Below are 21,538 nucleotides of genomic sequence, written 5' to 3'. Positions count from 1 at the left end.
AGCAACTTTTCCAACCGTACTTCCTTGTTCTGATCACAAAGGCACTTTTCTAAGACATAATTAAGACTTCTAGCCATATCATACCTTTTAACCCAGGAATATCACACTGCTAGGAATAGTGAGGAAAATAAATTATACTCCATGATTTTCTCCAAAGCACTGTAAATAACAGAGGAGGGGGATTTGAAAGCAAGTTAAATGTCCAACAATGAAGAAATGATTCCATAAATTAGAGCATCAATAGGATGGAATATTGCTCAACCATTAAAATGATGCTTTCCGCATGAGATTTTAAATAATATGGAAAAATGCTTATTTTATAGCATCGTATGTGTATGTTCTCTCTCTCTTTCTGTCTCTGTTGATTGAAAAAGACAATGAAGAGCACCAAAATATTAATGCTGGTTATCTCTGAGTAGTAGGATTATGAATAGATTTATTTTTTTATATTTATTAGTTTTTAAAACTTTCCATCATAGGAGTACGCTTAATCTACTAATCAGAAGATCTATAAATATAGTAATAGAATGTCTATTCTAAATTAGGATCTTCAAATAGTGATTAATCAGTAAGCTTTCAAAAAACAGTAACTGGGGTAAACAAGTACCTTTTTCTCTCCCCATCCTACTACTCTTTTCTCATAGAGCTCCTTCTAACACTCTAATTTCTACTTTGTTTACACAGCTTTGCCATAACCCTGTAGCCAGAGATACGAAGACACTGAAGTAGAATTATCCAGTGTTTTTACAATTTTAAACTGTTCAGCTAAACAGTTTGATTTTTCTTAGAATATGTAAAAAGGAGATCAAACACCCTGTTATGTGGTTCAGAGAACAGACTTTAGAATCAGACAGATCTAGGTTTGAGTCTTACTTTACGGGAGCTCACACAGGTCTCCAATTCCGTACCCTGCAGGCGGGAGGACACGCCGTCCCTCACTGAGCTGTGCAGAGGATGCAGGTAGAACACAAGACAGCAGCAGGCACTCAACAAAAAATACTACTACTGTTTTGGAGTTAATGTTAAAGCTGGTTTTGGTGGGGTGCCTGCAGGGTTCAGTCAGTTAAGCATCTGCCCTTGGCTCAGGTCATGATCTCGCGGTCCTGGATAGAGCCCTGTGTCAGGCTGCCTGCTCCCCAGGGAGTCTGCTCATCCCTCTGCCCGCATGTGCTCTCTCTCTCTCACTCAAATAAATAAATAAAATCTTTTTTTTTAAAAAGCTTTTTTTTTGGATAAACAGCCCTCAAATTTTAATTTTCCTGTGGAAAAAAGCTTAATGAGGTGCCGTGGTTGCTCACGGTCATTGGGACTTCTCCAACCACCTGTGTTTCAGAAACAGTTTGGGAATTGCCAAAATACTCTTTACAGAGTGGGCGTTACTAAACCCACCAACGAACTCTTCAACACTATCACTTCACGGAAGCAGCATGCGCACATCTGCAAAAAAAAGGTAGTCTCTGCGTAAAGGACATCATCCCAAACAAAGGACAGTGGGCAACTGCACGCCAAAATTATCCTTGTGTTTTCCATTTTGTCACCTACCAGTATATACTTAAAGACCAACAACAGTTTGCAAACTGACACTAGATGAAAGGCATTCAACTTCCTAGCCTAACTCTTCCCATTAAATGAAGTTTTTCTATCTACATCATGGGATGTTCATTCAACAAACATTAACCAAACCTACTAGTTGTGATTAAAGGGATTTAAGCTCAAATGAGGTTAAGTATGTGAAAACATGATTCACTGTATGTATTTTGCAAGGTAACATTAAGTTATATACTACTGTTATTATAAAAAAAACCCACAAATATTATAAATTAATTCCTAAAAGAAAAAAAGATTTCCCTCCCATGTTTTAATGTCTAGCTCATTTTCTATACTCATGCTACCACAAATGACATTTAGAATTTTTAGAATAAACATATGCCACACTTTTTCTGTAGAAAATAGTCATATTTGTGATATAGCTCATGACTCTGTCATTCTCTGTCTCATGAAAATTAAGAATATTACTTTTCTCTCAGAATAGTATGGCTCCCAAGGGAAAGTTATTAAGCTAGAAATTGCTGCTATAATTACCAGCATGCAGAATCTGAATTCTAAGGAAGACAATTTAGGAAGATTTAAAATATAGGTTTAGACAGAGAAAATTTTATTTTCTTATTTTTGAAAGTATTGTGGGATGCCTGGATGGCTCAGTCAGTTAAGTGTCTGCCTTTGGCTCAGTTCATGATCTTGGAGGCCCAGGATCAAGCCCACATCAGGATCCCTGCTCAGTGGTGAATGTGCCCCTCACCTTGCTCGTGCTCTCTCTTTCTCTCAAATAAATACATAGGATCTTTAAAAAAAAAAAAAAAAAGAAAGAAAGAAAGTAAGTGCTGTAAGATTTTCCAAGTGTTAAAATTCACTGTCAAGTACAATGATGAAGAAATAACAAGACACCAAATGTAGAAATTATATAGTTTTATAATTTTCTCTGTTGCTTCTTAATCCACTGAAAATAATTTCATAATAGAATATTTTTGGGCATCTTCTCATTACTTTCTTCGGTTTCTACTTCTTTAGGCAACAATGGCTTGATCTTTAGTAATAAACCTTCACTTGTTGAACTACGAAGGAAAGCTCGTACCACGAAAGGTCCTGGAAACAAGGACAAGAATCAACTTTTATTTTATTCCATAAATAGAATAGAAAAAAATAGAACCAGTAGAAACACAACAAACCTTATAAAACTTACATTATATTTTCCCTTTGAAAAGTACTGATATTACTGAAGTAATATTTTTAATTACAAGGAATATCATCTCATGTCTACAGTAGAAGACTAAGTGTACTCTAGCATACTATCCTTGAAGCTACACATTCTGTAATAATTAATTTCTCTCTTCCAGAAGATGACCACCTAGAATTTATCTTACTGAAAAGCTGAAAGTGAAGGGAGCAGGGGGTGATATTTACATTTGATGGCAATATTCTAAATATTTATTTGAAACAGCACCGATGCTATTCTGTGTTACTGAACATTTAGTAAAAATTCCCTAAAAATTAAAAGGCTTTTCATAAGAACAATTAAGGGACTTCATTTAAAACGCCCAAAAAAAGACGGATAATTGAGGATGGCAGCATAAGAAGATCCTTAACTCACCTCTTCTCACAGACACAGCAAATCTACAACTACATATGAATACATTCCTCAAAGAAGTCCTGAGGACCACACGAGCAGCATATCCATAAGAGAAGATAAAAGGGCTGCACTGAGAGAGGCAGAAAAGTCAGAGATCACACTCTCCGCAAAAGCCCCATCCCAGGCAAGGTTACCGACAATCAGGAGGGATCTCAAAAATACAGAACTTTTCCCTGCTGACCAAGGGTTTTGTCTTCCACACCAGGCACCCCAACCACTGTGTCCTGTACCAGAGAGATGAGCTCCCAAAATTATGGCTTTGAAAACCAATAGGGTGCATCCAGAATCATAGAACTGGAAAGAACAGAGAATGGACTTTAGATTCACATACAAACTCACTCCACAACCTCGTGCAAAAAAGAAGCCGTCTGAAAAGCCTCTGGACTGTATGTGAAGGAAACCCCCTTATTAATCCTAAAGCAACCTGAAAAGCAGGAACCTGCTGAGACTCTCTGGGGATGAAAGTGCAGGCAGCTGCCATTTTTGCAATCTCATTTAACCTTGCTCATGTCTGTGCTGGTGGGAGCCATGCTGGCGACCCCACTCTAACCTAATGCCACTGGGCATGCTCTGCGCCCCCATTCCCCAGCCACAGCACAGCTGGGGGGCCAGAGCCCCATGCACGACTACCTCACCGTGCTGCAGCCAAACCACGACCAACCAGGTGAGCAGCCGCACCCAAAAATGCAACCTGTTGCACAGCCAGTCAGGTGAGACCCCACCCCGGCTCCTTCATTCCTTCCTCCACTGCCTACAGACAGACAAGCACCCCACACCCATTTCACCCCAACCCACACACAGCCGACAGGTGTGTGAAGTCCACACAGGGGATGCCCCTTGAGCAATGGCTCCCTTGTACTTCTAAGCCCCATAGAAAATCTTGTACACAGGGCCACTCCCTCAAGACTGGGAGAGGGAGTTATTTCAATACAAAAGAACAAGGCAACACCTCCGAAAAAGACTTTAACGAAATGGAGATCAGTAATCGACCTGATGAAGAGATCAAAGTAATAATGGTCATAAAGGTGCTTACTCAGGAGAAGAATGAATGAACACAAGGAGAACTTCAACAAAGAGAGAGAAAATACATGAAAGTACGAAACAAAAATCACAGAGCTGAAGAACAAAATTACTGAACTGCCTACACACGAGGGGTTCAACAGTAGACTGGATGAAGAACAGAGCACTAACCTGGCAGACACAGGAGAGGACTCACCCAGACAAGGGAACAAAAAGGAAAAAGAATTTTAAATAGTGAAAATAGTTTAAGGAACACAGAGGACAACATCAAGCAGAATAACATTCTCATTATAGGGGTCCCAGAAGGAAAAGAAAGGGGCAGAAAACTTATACAAAGAAATAATAATTGAAAAACCTAACTTCAGGAAGGAAATCAACATCCAGATCCAAGAAGGTCAGAAAGTTCCGAAGAGATGAAACCAAAGAGAGTCACGCCAAGACATGTTATCATTAAAATGTCAAAAGTTAAAGAGAGAGTTCTTAAAAGCAGCAGGAAAAAAACAACTTGACACATACAAAGGAAACCTCATAGAGTTATCAGCAAATTTTTCAGAAGAAACATTGAAGGCCAAATTGACCAGCAAGACATATTCAAAGTTTTTTTTTTTTTTTTTTTTAATTTTTTTATTTGACAGACAGAGCTCACAAGCAGACAGAGAGGCAGGCAGAGAGAGAGAGGGAAGCAGGCTCCCGGCCGAGCAGAGATCCCAATGTGGGGCTCGATCCCAGGACCCTGGGATCATGACCTGAGCCGAAGGCAGAGGCTTTAACCCACTGAGCCACCCAGGTGCCCCCATATTCAAAGTTCTTAAAGGAAAAAACTTATAACCAAGAATAATCCACCAAGAAGCTTATCATTCAAAATAGAAGGAGAGACAGTTTTTCAGATAAGTAAAAGCTAAAGGAGCTCATGATCACTAACCAACCTTATAAGAAATGTCAAAAGATGGGGGCACCTGGGTGGCTCAATGAGTTAAGCCTCTGCCTTTGGCTCAGGTCATGATCTCAGGGTGCTGGGATAGAGCCCCACACCAGGCTCTCTGCTCAGCAGGGAGCCTGCTTCCTCCTCTCCCTCTCTCTGCCTCTCTGCCTACTTGTGATCTCTCTCTCTCTGTCAAATAAATAAATAAAACAAATAAATAAATAAAGTCTTTAAAAAAATGTCAAAGGAACTTCTTTAAGCTGAAATGAAAGACTGTTAATAATGACAAGAAAATATACTAAAGTAAAAATCTCACTGGAAAATATATTGTAAAGGTAGTACATTTACTTACTTATACAGCTAGCAGAAAAGTCAAAAGAGAAAGTGGTAAAACTAACTAAAGCTATAATAATTAGTTAAGGGATACATAAAATGAAAAAGTATAAAATGTGACATAAAAACCATAAAATACAGAAGGTGAAATAAAAATGCAGAGTTCTGGAGTAAGTTTTAATTAAGTTGCTACCAACTGAAAACAGACTGCTATACACATAGAATGGTATATGTGAACCTCCTGGTAACCACAAAGAGAAAAACTTGTCACAAATATAAAAAGAAAATGAGAAAGGAATCTAAACATAACATTAAAGGAAATTAACAAACCAGGAGGAAATAGAAAAGGAGAAGAAAGAAACAGAGAGTAACAATAAAAACACCCAGAAAACAGTTAACCAAATGGCAATAAGTACACACCTACCAATAATTACTTTAAATGTAAATGGACTAAATCCTTTAATTAAAGACAGAGAGTAGCTGAATGGATTTATAAACAAAAACAAGGGACACCCGGGTGGCTCAGTTGGTTAAGCATCTCCCTTTGGCTTAGGTCACAATCCCAGGGATCTGGGATGGAGTCCCGCATTGGGCTCCTTGCTTATTAGCAGGGAGCCTGCTGCTCCCTCTGCCTGCCACTCCCCCTGCTTGTGCTAGCTTGCGTGTTCTCTCTAACAAATAAAATCTTAAAAAAAGAACACACACAAAACCCAAAAACAAGACTCATCTATACCCTGCCTATAAGAGACTCAGCACAAAAGTGGAGCTTTTGAAATAAAATCTAAAAAGAAAACAAACAAAAAAAGAAGTAAGGACTGGGAGTAAAGGGACGGAAAAAGATATTCCATGTAAATGGAAACAAACAAGAAGCTGGTTTAGCTCAATTTACCCAACAAAACAGATTCTATTTTTTTTTTAATTTTTTTGAAGATTTTGTTTATTCATTTGAGCCAGAGAGAGACAGAAAGCACAAGCAGGGGGAGAGGTAGAAGGAGAAACAGACTCCCTGTTGAGCTGGAAGCTGGACGTGGGACTAGATCCCAGGCTCTAGAGATCATGACCTGAGCCAAAGGCAGACGTTTAACCATTTGAGCCACCCAGGCACCCCAGCAAAACAGATTTTAAAACAGAATGTAATAAAAGACAAAGAAGGTCATTACATAGATGATAAAAGGGTCAACCTGGCAAGAAGATATACTATTATAAATATCTATGCACCCAACATAGGAGGACCAAAATATATAAAACAAATATTAATAATCTTGAGGAAAAGATTGACAGCAATAGTAGGGGATTTTAACACTCCACTTAAACATCAATGATCACCTAAACAGATAATCTATAAGGAAACATCACCCGTAAACAACACATTAGACCAAATGGACTTGATAGATTTACACAAAACATTCCATTCAAAACAGAACACACATTTGGGGCACCTGGGTGGCTCAGTGGGTTAAAGCCTCTGCCTTCGGCTCGGGTCATGATCCCAGGATCCTGGGACCGAGCCCCACATCGGGCTCTCTGCTCAGCAGGGAGCCTGCTTCCCCCTGTCTCTCTGCCTGCCTCTCTGCCTACTTGTGATCTCTGTCTGTCATATAAATACATAATAATCTTTAAAAACAAACAAACAAACAAACAAACAAACCAAAAAAAACAGAACACACATTCTTGTCAAGTGCACATGGAACATTCTCCAAGACAGACAGATCATGGGTTAGGCCACAAAACAACTCTCAATAAATTTAAGACTGAAATCATATCAAGAATCTTTTCTGACCACAATAATATGGGAACTAGAAGTCAATTACAAGAAAAAGAATGGGAAAAACACAAAAACATGCAGATTAAATAACATGCTACAACAATGGGTCATCAAAGAAATAAAAGGAAAAATTTAAAAATACCTAGAGACATGTGAAAACAGAAATACAACATACAAAAATCTATGGGATGCATTAGAAGTGGTTGGAAGAGAGAAGTTTATAGCAACACAGGCCTACTTCAAAACACAAGAAAAATCTCAAACAACTTAACTTTAAACCTAAAGGAACTACAAAACGAGGAACAAATTAAACACAAAGTTAGTACAAGAAAAGAAATAATAAATATCAGAGTTGGGGCGCCCGGGTGGCTTAGTGGATTAAGCCTCTCTGCCTTCGGCTCAGGTCATGATTTCAGGGTCCTGGGATTGAGCCCCGCATTGTGCTCTCTGCTCAGCAGGAAGCCTGCTTCCCCCTCTCTCTAAGACTGTTGCTCTGCCTACTTGTGATCTCTCTGTCAAATAAACAAATAAAACCTTTAAAATAAATAAATATTAGAGTGGAAAATAATGAAAAAAAAGAGAAAGAAATGAAATAGACCTAAAAGGAAAATAGAAAAAAATAAATGAGGGGAACCTGGGTGGCTCAGTGGGTTAAGCTTCTACCTGTGGCTCAGGTCATGATCCCAGGGTCCTGGGATTGAGTTCCGCATTGGGGGTCTCTGCTCAGCGGGTAACCTGCTTCCTCCTCTCTCTCTCTGCCTGCCTCTCTGCCTACTTGTGATCTCTGTCAAACAAATAAATAAAATCTTAAAAAAAAAAAAAAAGAATGATACTAAGAGCTGGTTCTTTGAAAAGATAAGCAAAATTGACAAATCATTAATTAGACTCAACAAGAAAAAGTCATAAATGAAAGAAAATTATAACTGATACCACAGAAATACAAAATCCTAAGACTACTATGAACAGTTATATGTCAACAAACCGGATAAGCTAGCAAAACCTATCAAATACTTAGAAACAAACAAACTTCGAAGACTGAATCAGGAAGAACAAAAAAATCTGAACAAACTGATAATAGAAAAGAGACTGAACTGACTCAGTAATCAAAAACCTCCTAACAAACAAAAAGCCAAAACCAAATGGCTTGACTGGTGATTTCTGACAGACATTTAAGGAAGATTTAGTACCTAACTTCCTTTAACTCTTCCAAAAACCTGAAGCGGACAGAACGCATCCAAACTCATTTTATAAGGCCAGTATTATTACCCTGACACCAAAATTACACAACACCATCACAAAAAAAGAAAATTACAATAACCCTGATGAACATATATGCGTAACTCTTCCACAACGTATTAGCAAACCAAATTCAAATATACATTAAAAGAATCATAACCCATGATTAAGTGGGATTTATTCCAGGGACGAAAGGATGGTTCAACATGCATACATCAATGTGATACAGATTAACAAAATGTAAAATAAAAATCATATGATCACCTCAATACATGTAGAAAAACCATCTAACAAAAGTCATATCCATTTACAATAAAAACTATCTACAAAGCAGGTAAAGAGAGAACATACACACCTTAACATACTAAAGGTCATATACAAACCCACAATTAATATCATACTAAATGATGAAAAGCTAGAAGCTTTCCTTTAAGATCAGGAACAAAGACAAGGATGCCCACTCTCCCCACTATTAGTCAACACAGCATTGGAATTCCTAGTCACAGCACTTAGGCAACAACATGTAGGAAAGGAAGATGTAAAATTGTCCGTTTGCAGCAGACATGGTATTATAGATAAAAAAAAAAAATGATGAATACACCAAAAACCAATTAGAACCAATAAACAAATTCAGTAAAGTGGCAGGGGACAGGGCAGGAGCAAGATGGTGAAGAAGCAGGAGACCCTGTTTCAATCAGTCCCCTGAGGTGAGCTAAATGTCTACCAGAACACTCTGAATACCCGCGACATCAGCCTGAGATGAAGATTACATTCTTCCGGATCTCTACGGAGGCGGAGGACACCAGTGGAGAGGTAAAGCAGAGCGCAACTATTGGACTGATATCAGAGGATAAACAGAAGCATGAGGGAGCCACCACAAGCGACTCACTGGAAAGTAATACCCCAATAAGAAAATGTCCCATGCTTGGGGACCAGCATCAACCTGGAGTCTAATGAAAAGCGCTCAAAGAGAACAAAAGGTCTTCAGGTGCAACGGGTGGGATCAGATGGCCACGGGCACGGTCCTAAGCCCACGGTCCCAGGACGGTCATAGCCTCAGGGCTCGCACCCACGCCTGCCCCAGAGAGCCTGGTGTGGGCGCCAGCAGGCAGTCTTTGAACCCGTAGGCTTCTGCAACCTGCACTGCTGCCAGGTCATGGGTGTGGACCCCAGACAGCAGTACTGACAGCCGCCAGGATCGGGCACCCCCAGACCAATGTACTTGCGGTTTTAGAGGCAAGAAGGGTGCAGAGACAAGTGGGGACATCGGGCAACCATTAGACAGTGGCTTGGAGTCTGCATTCGCTGTAGAAGGTTACGGTGTTCAGCGGAGATTGCAGAGGGGGAGACTGTGTGTTCTGGACCATCCAGGGGGGATCAGACTGAGGTTTCTCTCTGAGGCCAAGGACTGAGTACAGACAGTTTACTTTTTGCACTAGCCCTCTGAAAAGCTGCAAAAAGCTGCCCCAAACCAAAAACCTCCAGAGTACAAAAACCTGAAAAACAGGTTTCCACAGAGCCCAGACCCTTGATAGAAGGCAGGGTGACTCAGACCAAGCAAGACTGACTGAAAAATAACACACAGGCCCTGCCCCCAGAAGACAAGCCAAAAGAATGAGAGGACAACCACCACAGGGTCCCCATAAAACTGTAAAACCCCAACATAGGGGAAAACAATATATTAAGCTCCCAGTTTTGCCCTAAAACGTGTATATTTCATAGATACAACTTTTTACAATTAGTTCTCACAATTCTTCTTTTATTTTTTTAACCTACTTACCATTACAACTAGATATTAAATACAACATATTACATAACAACTTTTGAACTTGAACTTTTTTATACATATACCTGGGTTTCATTTTCTTTTTTTTTTAGTATATATAGATATAATAAGCTTCAAGGTAATCCTTTTTTTCTTATTCAATACTACTCCTGTACATAAGCCAGTTTTAATTTCCCTGTATCTCTGGAAAGTTGAGTCCTTTAACAAAGATAAAAAGATACCCCCAGGAAATACTGAAATAACCTTCCTTGCCCACATCAAGGGTTTATAACCACCTTCCCATCTTATTTTTCTGTTATCTTATTCTTTTTTTGTTTTTTAAAGATTTTATTTATTTGTCAGAGAGAGAGGGAGAGAGAGCGAGCACAGGCAGACAGAATGGCAGGCAGAGGGAGAAGCAGGCTCCCTGCCGAGCAAGGAGCCCAATGTGGGACTCGATTCCAGGACGCTGGGATCATGACCTGAGCCGAAGGCAGCCGCTCAACCAACTGAGCCACCCAGGCGTCCCTTGGTTATCTTATTCTTTCTGTATATTTGTTTCTGTTTTACTACCATATAAATCTTATTCTTGGGGTTCATTTTGGCTGAGTTTTTCTTTTTTTTCTTTCTTGTCTTTTACTTTTGTTAGTCTTTCTGTTTGTTCATTTTCAGTTTATGTATATTATAAATCTTACTTTGGGGACTCATTTTGGCTGTTTTTTTTTTTTCTGTTTTTTTCCTGTCTTTTTTCTCTTTTTATCATTTTTCTTTCTTATTGGTGGTAACTTCCAATTGCTCCAAAACTTTCCAAGGGGCATCTTGACTGGATCATGTTCAGTATATTCAGCTCTATATCCCCTCAACCACCTCTCACCAAAATGACTAGGAGGAAGAACACCCAAAAGAGGAAAAACTCAGAGACTGTGACTTCTGCCACAGAATTATTGGATATGGACATAAGCCATATGTTGGTACTGGAATTTAGGGTAAAAATTGTTCAGGCAATGGCTAGGTTGGAGAAGACCATTAGTGGCAACGTAGAATCTCTAAAAGTGGAAGTGAGAGCCATCTAGCAGAAGGTAAAAATGTTATCAAGAAGATCCACTCTAATCTAAATACTCTAACAGCGAGAGTAACCGAAGCAGAAGGCTGAATTAGTAATCTAGAAGACAAAATGATAGAAAAGCAGGACCAGGAGGAGGCCTTGAACAAACAACATAGAAGCCATGAAAAGAGAATTAAGGAAATAAATGATGCAATGAAACATTCCAATGCCAGAATTACTGGGATCCCTGAGGGGGATGGAGAAAGAGAGAAGACTAGAAGATATAATTTAACAAATACTGGATGAAAATTTCCCTAATCTGGGAAATGGAACAAGTGTACATGTCCTAGAGGCAGAGAGGACCCTCCCAAAGATCAACAAGTCTAGAAAGACCTCAAGGTACATAATTGTGAGATTCACGAATCATAAATTCAGACAGGATATCTTAACGGCAGATAGGGGAAAGAGATTCCTTACGTACAGAGGAAGGAGCATCAGAATAACGTCAGACCTGTCCACAGAAACCTGGCTAACCAGAAAGGACTGGCAAGACATACTCAGGGCATTAAATGAGAAGAATATGCAGCCAACTATACTTTATCCAGCAAGGCTGACATTCAGAATGAATGGAGAGATAAAGAGCTTCCAAGACCAGCAAGGTCTAAAAGACTATGTGACCACCACGCCAGCACTACAAGAAAAACTAAGGGGGATCTATAAAAGAAAGAATCCAAGAGTGATACAGAACAGAAATATACAGAGACAATGTATAGAAACAAGGACTTCACAGGCAATATGATGTCAATAAAAACTTATCTTTCAATAATTACTCTCAATGTGAACAGCCTAAGTGCTCCCATAAAAAGGCACAGGGTTGCAGACTGGAAAAAACAACAGGACCCATCCATATGTTGTCTACAAGAGAAACATTTTGAACCTAAAGATACACCCAGAAAGTGAAGGGATAGAGAACCATCTTTCATGCCAATGGACCTCAAAAGAAAGCTGGGAGATAAATTAGATTTTAAACTAAAGACTGTAGTCAGAGATACAGAAGGACACTACACATCATTCTTAAAGGGTCTATCCAACAAGAGCTAACAACTGTAAATATTTATGCCCCCAACATAGGAGCAGCCAACTACATAAGCCAACTGTTAAAGAAAATAGTCATATTGATGTGAACACATTAATTTTAGGGGATCTTAACACGCCACTCTCAACAGCAAACAGATCATCTAAGCAGAAAATCAACAAAGAAACAAGAGGTTTGATCAACACATTGAACCAGATGAACCTCATAGATCTATGTAGAACATTCCACCCTAAAACAACAGAATACTCATCCTTCTTGAGTGCACATGGAACTCTCTCCAGAATACACCACATACTGGGTCACATATCAGGGCTCAACCAATACCAAAAGACTGAGATTATTCCCTGCATATTCTCAGACCACAATGCTTTGAAACTGAAACTCAATCACAAGAAAAAGGTTGGAAGGAATTCAAACACTTGAAAGTTAAAGACCATCCTGCTCAAAAATGTTTGGATCAACCAGGAAATCAAAGAGGAACTTAAACAATTCAAGGAAACCAATGAGAATGAAGACACATTGGTCCAAAACCTGGACCAATGGCAAAGGCGGTCCTAAGGGGGAAATATAGCCATCCAAGGCTCACTAAAAAAACCTGAAAAATTCCGAATACACTAACTCTCTTTACACCTTAAAGAACTGGAAAATCAACAACAAATTAAGCCAACCCCATGCACAATAAGGGAAATGTGATTAGAGCAGAGGTCAATGAGATACAGTAGATCAGAGATACAGTAGAACACATCAACAAAACTAAAAGCTGGTTCTCTGAAAGACTTAATAAGATCGATAAACCACTGGCCAAACTAATCCAAAAGAAAACAGAGAGGACCAAACTTAATAAAATTATGCATGAAAGGCGAGAGATCATGACTAACACCAAGGAAACAGAAACAATCATCACAAAGTATTATCAACACTTATATGCCAATAAGTTAAACAACCTAAAAGAAATGGATACATTCCTGGAAACCTATAAACTTCTAAGACTGAAACAGGAGGAAACTGACAACTTGAATAGACCAATATCTACTAATGAGATTGAAGCAGTGATCAAGAACCTCCCAAAAAAAAAGAGCCCAGGACCTAACAGATTCCCTGGGGAATTATAACAAAAATTCAAAGAAGAAATAATACCTATTCTTCTGAAGCGCTTTCAAGAAATAGAAAAAGAGGGAAAACTTCCAGACTCTTTCTATTAAGCCAGCATTACCTTGTTCCCCAAACCAGGCAAAGACCCCATCAAAAAGGAGAATTTCAGACCAATATCCCTGATGAATATGGATGCCAAGATTCTCAACAAGATGCTAGCTAATAGGATCCAACAGTACATTAAAGATTATCCACCATGACCAGGTGGGATTTATCCCTGGGATGCAAGGGTGGTTCAACATTAGCAAGTCAATCAGTGTGACAGAACAAATCAATAAGAGAAGAGGGAAGAACCACATGGTCCTCTCAATTGATGCAGAAAAGCATTTGACAAAATCCAGCATCCGTTTCTGATTAAAACTCTTCAAACTGTAGGGAGAGACAGAACATTCCTCAACTTCATAAAATCTATCTATGAAAACCCCACAGAGAATATGATTCTCAATGGGGAAAAACTGAGGGCCTTCCCTTTGAGATCAGGAACGCAACAAGGATGCCCACTCTCGCCACTGTTGTTCAACATAGTACTAGAATTCCTAGCAACAGCAATCAGACAACAAAAAGCAATAAAAGGTACTCAAACTGGCAAATAAGAAATCAAACTCTCTCTTCACAGATGAGAAGATACTTTATATGGAAAGCCCAAAAGACCCCACAACTGAACTACTAGAACTCATGTAGCAATTCAGTAATGTGGCAGGATACAAAATCAATGTATGGGAATCAGTTGCTTTCTTATACACTAACAATGAAAATATAGAAAGGGAAATTAGAAAATCGATTCCATTTACTATGGCACCAAGAACTATAAGGTACCTTGGAATAAATCTAACCAAAAAGGTAAAAGATCTGTACTCAAGGAACTACAGAACACTCATGAAAGAAACTGAAGAAGACACGAAAAGATAGAAAAGCATTCCACGCTTGTGTATTGGAAGAATAAACATTGTTAAAATGTCTATACTGCCTAGAGCAACCTATACTTTCATTGCCATCCTGATCAAAATTCCACCAGCATTCTTCAAAGTGCTGGAACAAACAGTCCTAAAATTTGTATGGAACCAGAAAAGACTCCAAATTGCTAAGGAACTGTTGAAAAAGAGAAACAAAGCTGGGAGCATCACGTTCCTGGTTTCAAGCTTTACTACAAAGCTGTGATCACCAAGACAGCACAGTACTGGCACAAAAACAGACACATAGACCAGTGGAACAGAGTGGAGAGTCCAGATTTGGACCCTCAACTCTATGATCAAATAATCTTCAACAAAGCAGGAAAAAACATCCAGTGGAAAAAAAACAGTCTCTTCAATAAATGGTGCTGGGAAAATTGGACAGCTATGTGTAGAAGAATGAAACTCGACCATTTTCTCATACCATACACAAAAATAAACTCAAATGGATGAAAGACCTCAACGTGAAGCAGGAATCTATCAAAATCCCAGAAGAGAACACAGGCAGTAATCCCTTTGACATCGGCCACAGCAACTTCTTTCAAAACATGTCTCCAAAGGCAAAGGAAACCAAAGTGAAAATGAACTTCTGGAACTTTATCAAGATCAAAAGCTTCTGCACAGCAAAGGAAACAGTCAACAAAACAAAGAGGCAACCCACAGAACGCGAGAAGATATTCACAAATGACACTACAGACAAGGGGCTGATATCCAAGATCTATACAGAACCGCTCAAACTCAACCACACAAAACAGATAATCAAAAAATGGGTAGAAGACATAAACACACACTTCTCCAAAGAAGACACACAAATGTCTAACAGACACATGAAAAAATGGTCATCATCATTAGCCATCACGGAGATTCAAATCAAAACCACATTGAGATACCACCTTACACCAGTTAGAATGGCCAAAATTAGCAAGACAGGAAACAACATGTGTTGGAGAGGATGTGGAGAAAGGGGAACCCTCTTACACTGTTGGTGGGAATGCAAGTTGGTGCAGCCACTTTGGAGAACAGTGTGGAGATTCCTTAAGAAATTAAAAATAGAGCTTCCCTATGACCCTGCCATTGCACTCCTGGGTATTTACCCCAAAGATACAGATGTAGTGAAAAGAAGGACCATCTGTACCCCAATGTTCATAGCAGCAATGGCCACAGTCACCAAACTGTGGAAAGAACCAAGATGCCCTTCAACGGACGAATGGATAAGGAAGATGTGGTCCATATACACTATGGAGTATTATGCCTCCATCAGAAAGGACGAATACCCAACTTTTGTAGCAACATGGACGGGACTGGAAGAGATCATGCTGAGTGAAATAAGTCAAGCAGAGAGAGTCAATTATCATATGGTTTCACTTATTTGTGGAGCATAACAAATAGCATGGAGGACAAGGGGAGATGGAGAGGAGAAGGGAGTTGGGGGAAATTGGAAGGGGAGGTGAACCATGAGAGACTATGGACTCTGAGAAACAATCTGAGGGGTTTGAAGGGGCGGGGGGGGGGGGGAATAGGAGGTTGGGGGAACCAGGTGGTGGGTATTAGAGAGGGCACGGATTGCCTGGAGCACTGGGTGTGGTGCAGAAACAATGAATTCTGTTATGCTGAAAAGAAAGAAATAAAGAAAAGAAAAGAAAGTGAGGCAAACAGATCAAAACAAAAAGACTGAGAAGGACAATAAATAAATAAATAAATAAATAGGGCAGAGAATCTAAACAGACAATTTCCCAAACACACAGGAGGACAACAGGCACATGAAAAGCTCACCATCACTCATCACCAGGGAAATGCAAATCCAAACCACAATGAGCTATCAGCTCACACCTGTCAGAGTGGCTGTTATCAAGGCTGTTGGCAAGGACGTGGAGAAAAAGAGAACCCTCATGCATTGTTAGTGGGAATGTAAATTAGGGCAGACACTGGAAAAGAGTATGAGGATTCCTCAAAAAACCACCAAAAGAATGACCATATGGCCCAGCAATTCCACTTATGGGTATGTACCAGAAGAAAATGAACACACTAGTTTGAAAAGATATATGCAGCCCTACGTTCCTTGCAGCCTATTTGCAATAGTCAAGATCAGGAGACAACCTAAGCGTCCATCTATACATGAAGAACAAAGAAGATATGGTGCACGTGCGCGCGCACACACACACACACACACACACACACACACACACAATAAAATATTACTGAGGCATATTAAAGAATGAAATCTAACTATTTGTGGCATTAATGGACCTCGAGGAGACTTTGCTAAGTGAAATGAGGCAGACAGAGAAAGGTAAATATCAATGATTTCACTGATAAGTAAAATCTAAAATACACAACAAACTAAGGAAACCAAACCCCATCTTACAGACACGGAGAACAGACTGGTGGGTGCCAGAGGGGAAGGGAGCTGGGGGAGGGGACAAAACGGGTGAGGGAATCAGGAGGAACAAACTTTCAGTTATGAAATCAATCAGCCAAGGGGATGTGATGCACAGCACAGGAAATAAAGTCAGCATTACTGTGTTACCTTTGTATGTGGACAGATGGTAACTAGACTTACGGTGGTGATCAATTTGTAATGTATACAAATGTTGAATTATTATGTTGTACCCTTGAAACTAAAAGGATATTGTATATTAATTATATTAATACACAACTTTAAAAATGGCAAAAAGAGGACACACTGCTTTTAGAGATTTGCTGTTCATCATTTCACTCCTGCCAGTCTCAGAAGATCCTATACTGAAAGCAAAATGCCCCGTGCAACGTTAAGAATGCGTACACGCACAACCACTAAGTACCACGGCCGTATCTATGGCAGCAGAATTAACAAGTGAGGTCTTTATTCACCGGTGTGTTAACTTCCAAAGAAGGTAAAAAATAGCTTAAGATTGTGTTTTGATTACACACTTGGTTATAAGACTAAGCCTGACAGAGTCCTATCATGGCAAGGTTATAGACGAAGAGTCTACTGAGTATAATGAACCCTTTCTGGGCCGCAGCCGGCCAGCAGTGAAGCCTGTCTGAGGAGAGGCTATGCGCGGCACATAATGCGACAGTAAGGGTCTGGCTCTGTGCTTCCATCCTATGAAACAGCCTCCACATCGCCATCAAGTTTCACGGCTGTGCAGGAATTACCAGTTTACAAGAAGTGAGTCTTATGACATGATTAAAAACTTTGTTCTTCTGAAAAAATAAGTAACATTAAGAAAGACAATTGCTAAAGCCAGAGACAAATCTAGCTCCAAAATATTTGATAAATGCTTTTAGTTTCTATTCAACACTATTGCAAGTTTAAGGCAATCAGTTACAATTTTCTTTCAAAGTTAATACTTAATGGTAGAAATAATGGAATTTACAAAGATTTCAGGATTTCCTTATTAATGTTAAAGAGGTCTCCTCTCCAAACAACTACAACTGGTTAATAAGGTCATTAGGAATCCTCTAGATTAGGATTAGGAATCCTCCGGATAAATTTTATTTATTTAACCCCTGATAATATTGCTGCTATTGTACATTGTACTTGCTCTTAACTTGTTTTCTTAATATTTTACATTTTTAAAGAATCCCCGAACTCTAGGGGGGTATACCGCAGCAAATCGCTTACCCAAATTGACTGGTCTGTGCTTACAGACTTCACTGATAACTGCTTGGAGATTTGCAGCTATCTGGTCACTTGGCATATCCAGCTGAAAGAAAAGGATATAGAACATTAATAATGTGAAAATGAGAAGATAATACAACTTTTGGTAACTGTACCAGTAATTATTTTCATCTGTTAAGAGACCCCACTGAAAAGAAAAAACTTCCATCACTCTTCCTTTAGAATGCTACACTCACAGGTGGTTACATGTCAAGACTTAATTACCTTATGAAACATATCACAGTCAAGTTTTTTCAAGCTGCTCTACTTGAGATTCCTGATTTCCAAGTATTTTCCCCAAAGTACAACCTGAGGCAGAATATACCATCCCCTGATCTCTACCTACACCCAAGGATTCAGGAATATTTCCTCTTGAAGTTTTTTGCTGATACACTTTTTTTTTTCTTTTGTTTAAAAGATTTTATTTATTTGAGGGAGAGAGAAAGAGCACGAACAGGGAGAGTTGGGGGAGAGGGACAAGCAGGCTCCGCACGGAGAGCAGAGCCCCGTGTGGGGCCCGGAGGTCATGACCTGACCTGAGTGGAAGTCAGACGCTCAGCCCACTGAGCCCCTCAGGCACCCCTGTTGTTGATTTACTTTTGAAGGAGACTATGAAAATGTCCAGAAATTCATGCTCTCAGGAGTACAAAATAAAACCACTTAACCACACACATTCACACAACACACCCCTGCTACAGGGGCATTTCCAGGACGCTATGCTAACGCTCTATGAAATAACAAATATCCTGCTCTTCAATGAAAACAGCAGTAAGTAAATATATAGTGAACAAGCCCTATACGTAAAATTCTAAAAGCTAGCTCACAACTATGGAAAAGTCCTTATGTTTACCATGTTACTCTTCTAAAATAGTTAAAATCAGCTACATTCCATCCCAATGTTTAAAGGATTTTGTACTTTGCTAAACGAATCAATTTTTTAAAAAATTCATGGTAATAGTTGGAAATTCAAGCAAGATTTCTATTCTCCAGTGATTCTGAGATCCCTTATGAGAAACGTGCTGCATCAGCATGGAGAGAATTCTTCATGAAAAAAATTACTCTCATTATCACCAGACAACATTTATTTGACACTCACTTGGACAAGATATAATACCAAACCCTAAATGAGAAGGTCTGGACATTATTGGAGAATTTTCACTTAAGCCAATCTGTAAGTGGGAGTTCTGAGAGGGGGGAAAAAATCAAGCAATGCTTATTAATTCACCTTCTTAAGTCCAGAGAACTTACAGGCTTTAATCAAGTAGTTCACTAGCAGAAAAGGCACCTTACATATGCTATGTTAAAAAACAAAACAAAATGAAACAAAAACTCAGGGTTGTGTCTCCCTTCGTTCCTCTCTCAACTGTCCACATTAATCAAATGGTCCTATTACCAACCGAAGCCAGTACCACAGCTCTGTTAAGTTCCTTCACCCTTCGTTAAAGACCTAAAGCTACCTTAAATTTGGGAAAGTAATAGATACAAGAAAGAGCAGATGTCCGATATATGCTTTTACTATTTACTATTAAATTATGCTCTAACTGTTATACTATAAAATATTAAATAATATACTAAACTCAACTATACTTTTGTGGACTTATACTGCCTACAGTTAGTTAAAATAAGATGCTGAACACATGCAACATATGCTTGAGAAATACAAAACAAATAATTCCTCTACGACTTTCATTATTAGGATGACTTCAAGGACTTCACTAAGTTTTAAAATACGTAAAATTTTTTTTTAAAGATTTTATTTATTTATTTGACAGACAGAGATCACAAGTAGGCAGAGAGGCAGGCAGAGAGAGAGGAGGAAGCAGGCTCCCCACTGAGCAGAGAGCCCGATGTGGGGCTCTCTCCCAGGACCCTGGGATCATGACCTGAGCTGAAGGCAGAGGCTTTAACCCACTGAGCCACCCAGGCGCCCCTGTAAAAATGTTTTTAAACACAGTTTACATTTTTGTCCAAATTCCAGAACCACTAATCTTTAGTACTGTGTCCTCTGTTCAATTTAAAATATTTAATATTTAATATTATACTTCATTTTACCTTAAGATACTATACAAAATTATGAAAAATCTATATATTTCATGGTTTATACAGTAATTATGATTATTTAATTAACTGTTGATGCTAATTATGGTCAAAAAGTATGCATGCACCTTTTTTTAAAAGATTTTCTTTCTTATTTATTTGACAGACAGAGATCACAAGTAGGCAGAGAGATAGGCAGAGAGAGAGGGGGAAGCAGGCTCCCTGATGAGCAGAGAGCCCAATGTGGGGCTCAATCCCACGACCCTGAGACCATGACCTGAGCCGAAAGCAGAGGCTGAGCCACGCAGGCACCCCAAATTTTCTCAAAACTTGCATAGAAAATGTATTTGGGCTGACAATAACTCAGGAAACCAACATTTGCAAGCTTCTCTACGTACATCTCAGTTACTCGGCACTTCCACGGTGCGCTCATGCAATGACATTTTGTAGTCGCATGGAGGTAAGGATGGGCCATTTTGAGAGGATATTATTCTTAGTATCAGAGCATAAGACTTGGTATACTAGGAAAGAAAGAAAAAAAAGCTAAACAGAACTGGGCCTGGTGGAGCCTGAACTACGGCCAGCACTGTATTTGCACATGTGCATACATGTGCCTTTGAACCCAACAGTTACAATACTATTTATGTTTAGCTAAAGTGACTGCCCACTCTAAGACAAGGTAGTTACTCCTCATTCTGTAGCAGCTACGGTTTCAAGAAAAACTACCTTACTGAATCCTACCTTCTGCGTAACATCCCTTATAACGTCAGAAATAATTTCCTAAACGAATACTTACATTTACATCAACATGGATGGAACCGGAAGGTATTATACTAAGTGAAATAAGTCAATCAGAGAAAAACAAAATATAGTTTCACTCATACATAGAACATAAAAACTAGTGCAGAGGATCATAGGGGAAGGGAGGGAAAACAATGGGAAAAAATCAGAGAGGCGGAAACCATGAGAGACTCTTGACTGCAGGAAACAAACTGAGGGCTGCTGGAGAACAAACTGAGGGCTGCTGGAGGGGAGGTGGTAGGGGAGGCTGGGGCACTGGGTGATGGACATTGCAGAGGGTATATGTTGTGATAAGCACTGAGTGTTATATGCAACTGATGAATTACTGAAGACTACATCTAAAACTAATGATGTACTATATGCTGTACTAATGATGTTGAAGACTACATCTGAAACTAATGATGTACTAAATGAATTTAAATTTAAAAAAAGAAAGAAAGAAAGAAATCCCTAAGGTGATGAGATGGAAGACTTACCAAGGATGTTTGGGTGGAGGCTCAGTGGATCCAGGTGAGCTCTATGTCTCTCTTTGCTGTAACTCTCAGATTTTCCTCTTTCCATGCAATTCCTAACCTTTGTCTTCAGT

The 21,538-nt window shown here is 39.3% G+C and overlaps 1 protein-coding gene across 2 annotated transcripts in view; it reads right to left on the bottom strand.

The window, feature by feature from the left end:
- Window positions 1-2,449: 2,449 nt before the first annotated feature.
- Window positions 2,450-21,538, bottom strand: part of MRPL1 (mitochondrial ribosomal protein L1) — a 108,467-nt gene continuing 89,378 nt past the window's right edge. For both annotated transcript variants that reach the window (XM_032334681.1, XM_032334679.1), the window contains exons 8-9: window positions 18,079-18,160; window positions 2,450-2,643 (exon numbers count right to left, since the gene is read on the bottom strand). In XM_032334681.1, the coding sequence (XP_032190572.1) occupies window positions 2,510-2,643; window positions 18,079-18,160 (216 nt within the window). In that variant the 3' untranslated portion in view covers window positions 2,450-2,509. The remainder of the gene's footprint in view (window positions 2,644-18,078; window positions 18,161-21,538) is intronic.

This window comes from Mustela erminea, chromosome 2, assembly GCF_009829155.1.
Source record: "Mustela erminea isolate mMusErm1 chromosome 2, mMusErm1.Pri, whole genome shotgun sequence".
Taxonomy (NCBI): Eukaryota; Metazoa; Chordata; class Mammalia; order Carnivora; family Mustelidae; genus Mustela; species Mustela erminea.
Note: the sequence above shows the minus strand (reverse complement) of the source record. Positions and strands in the feature narration are given on the sequence as shown.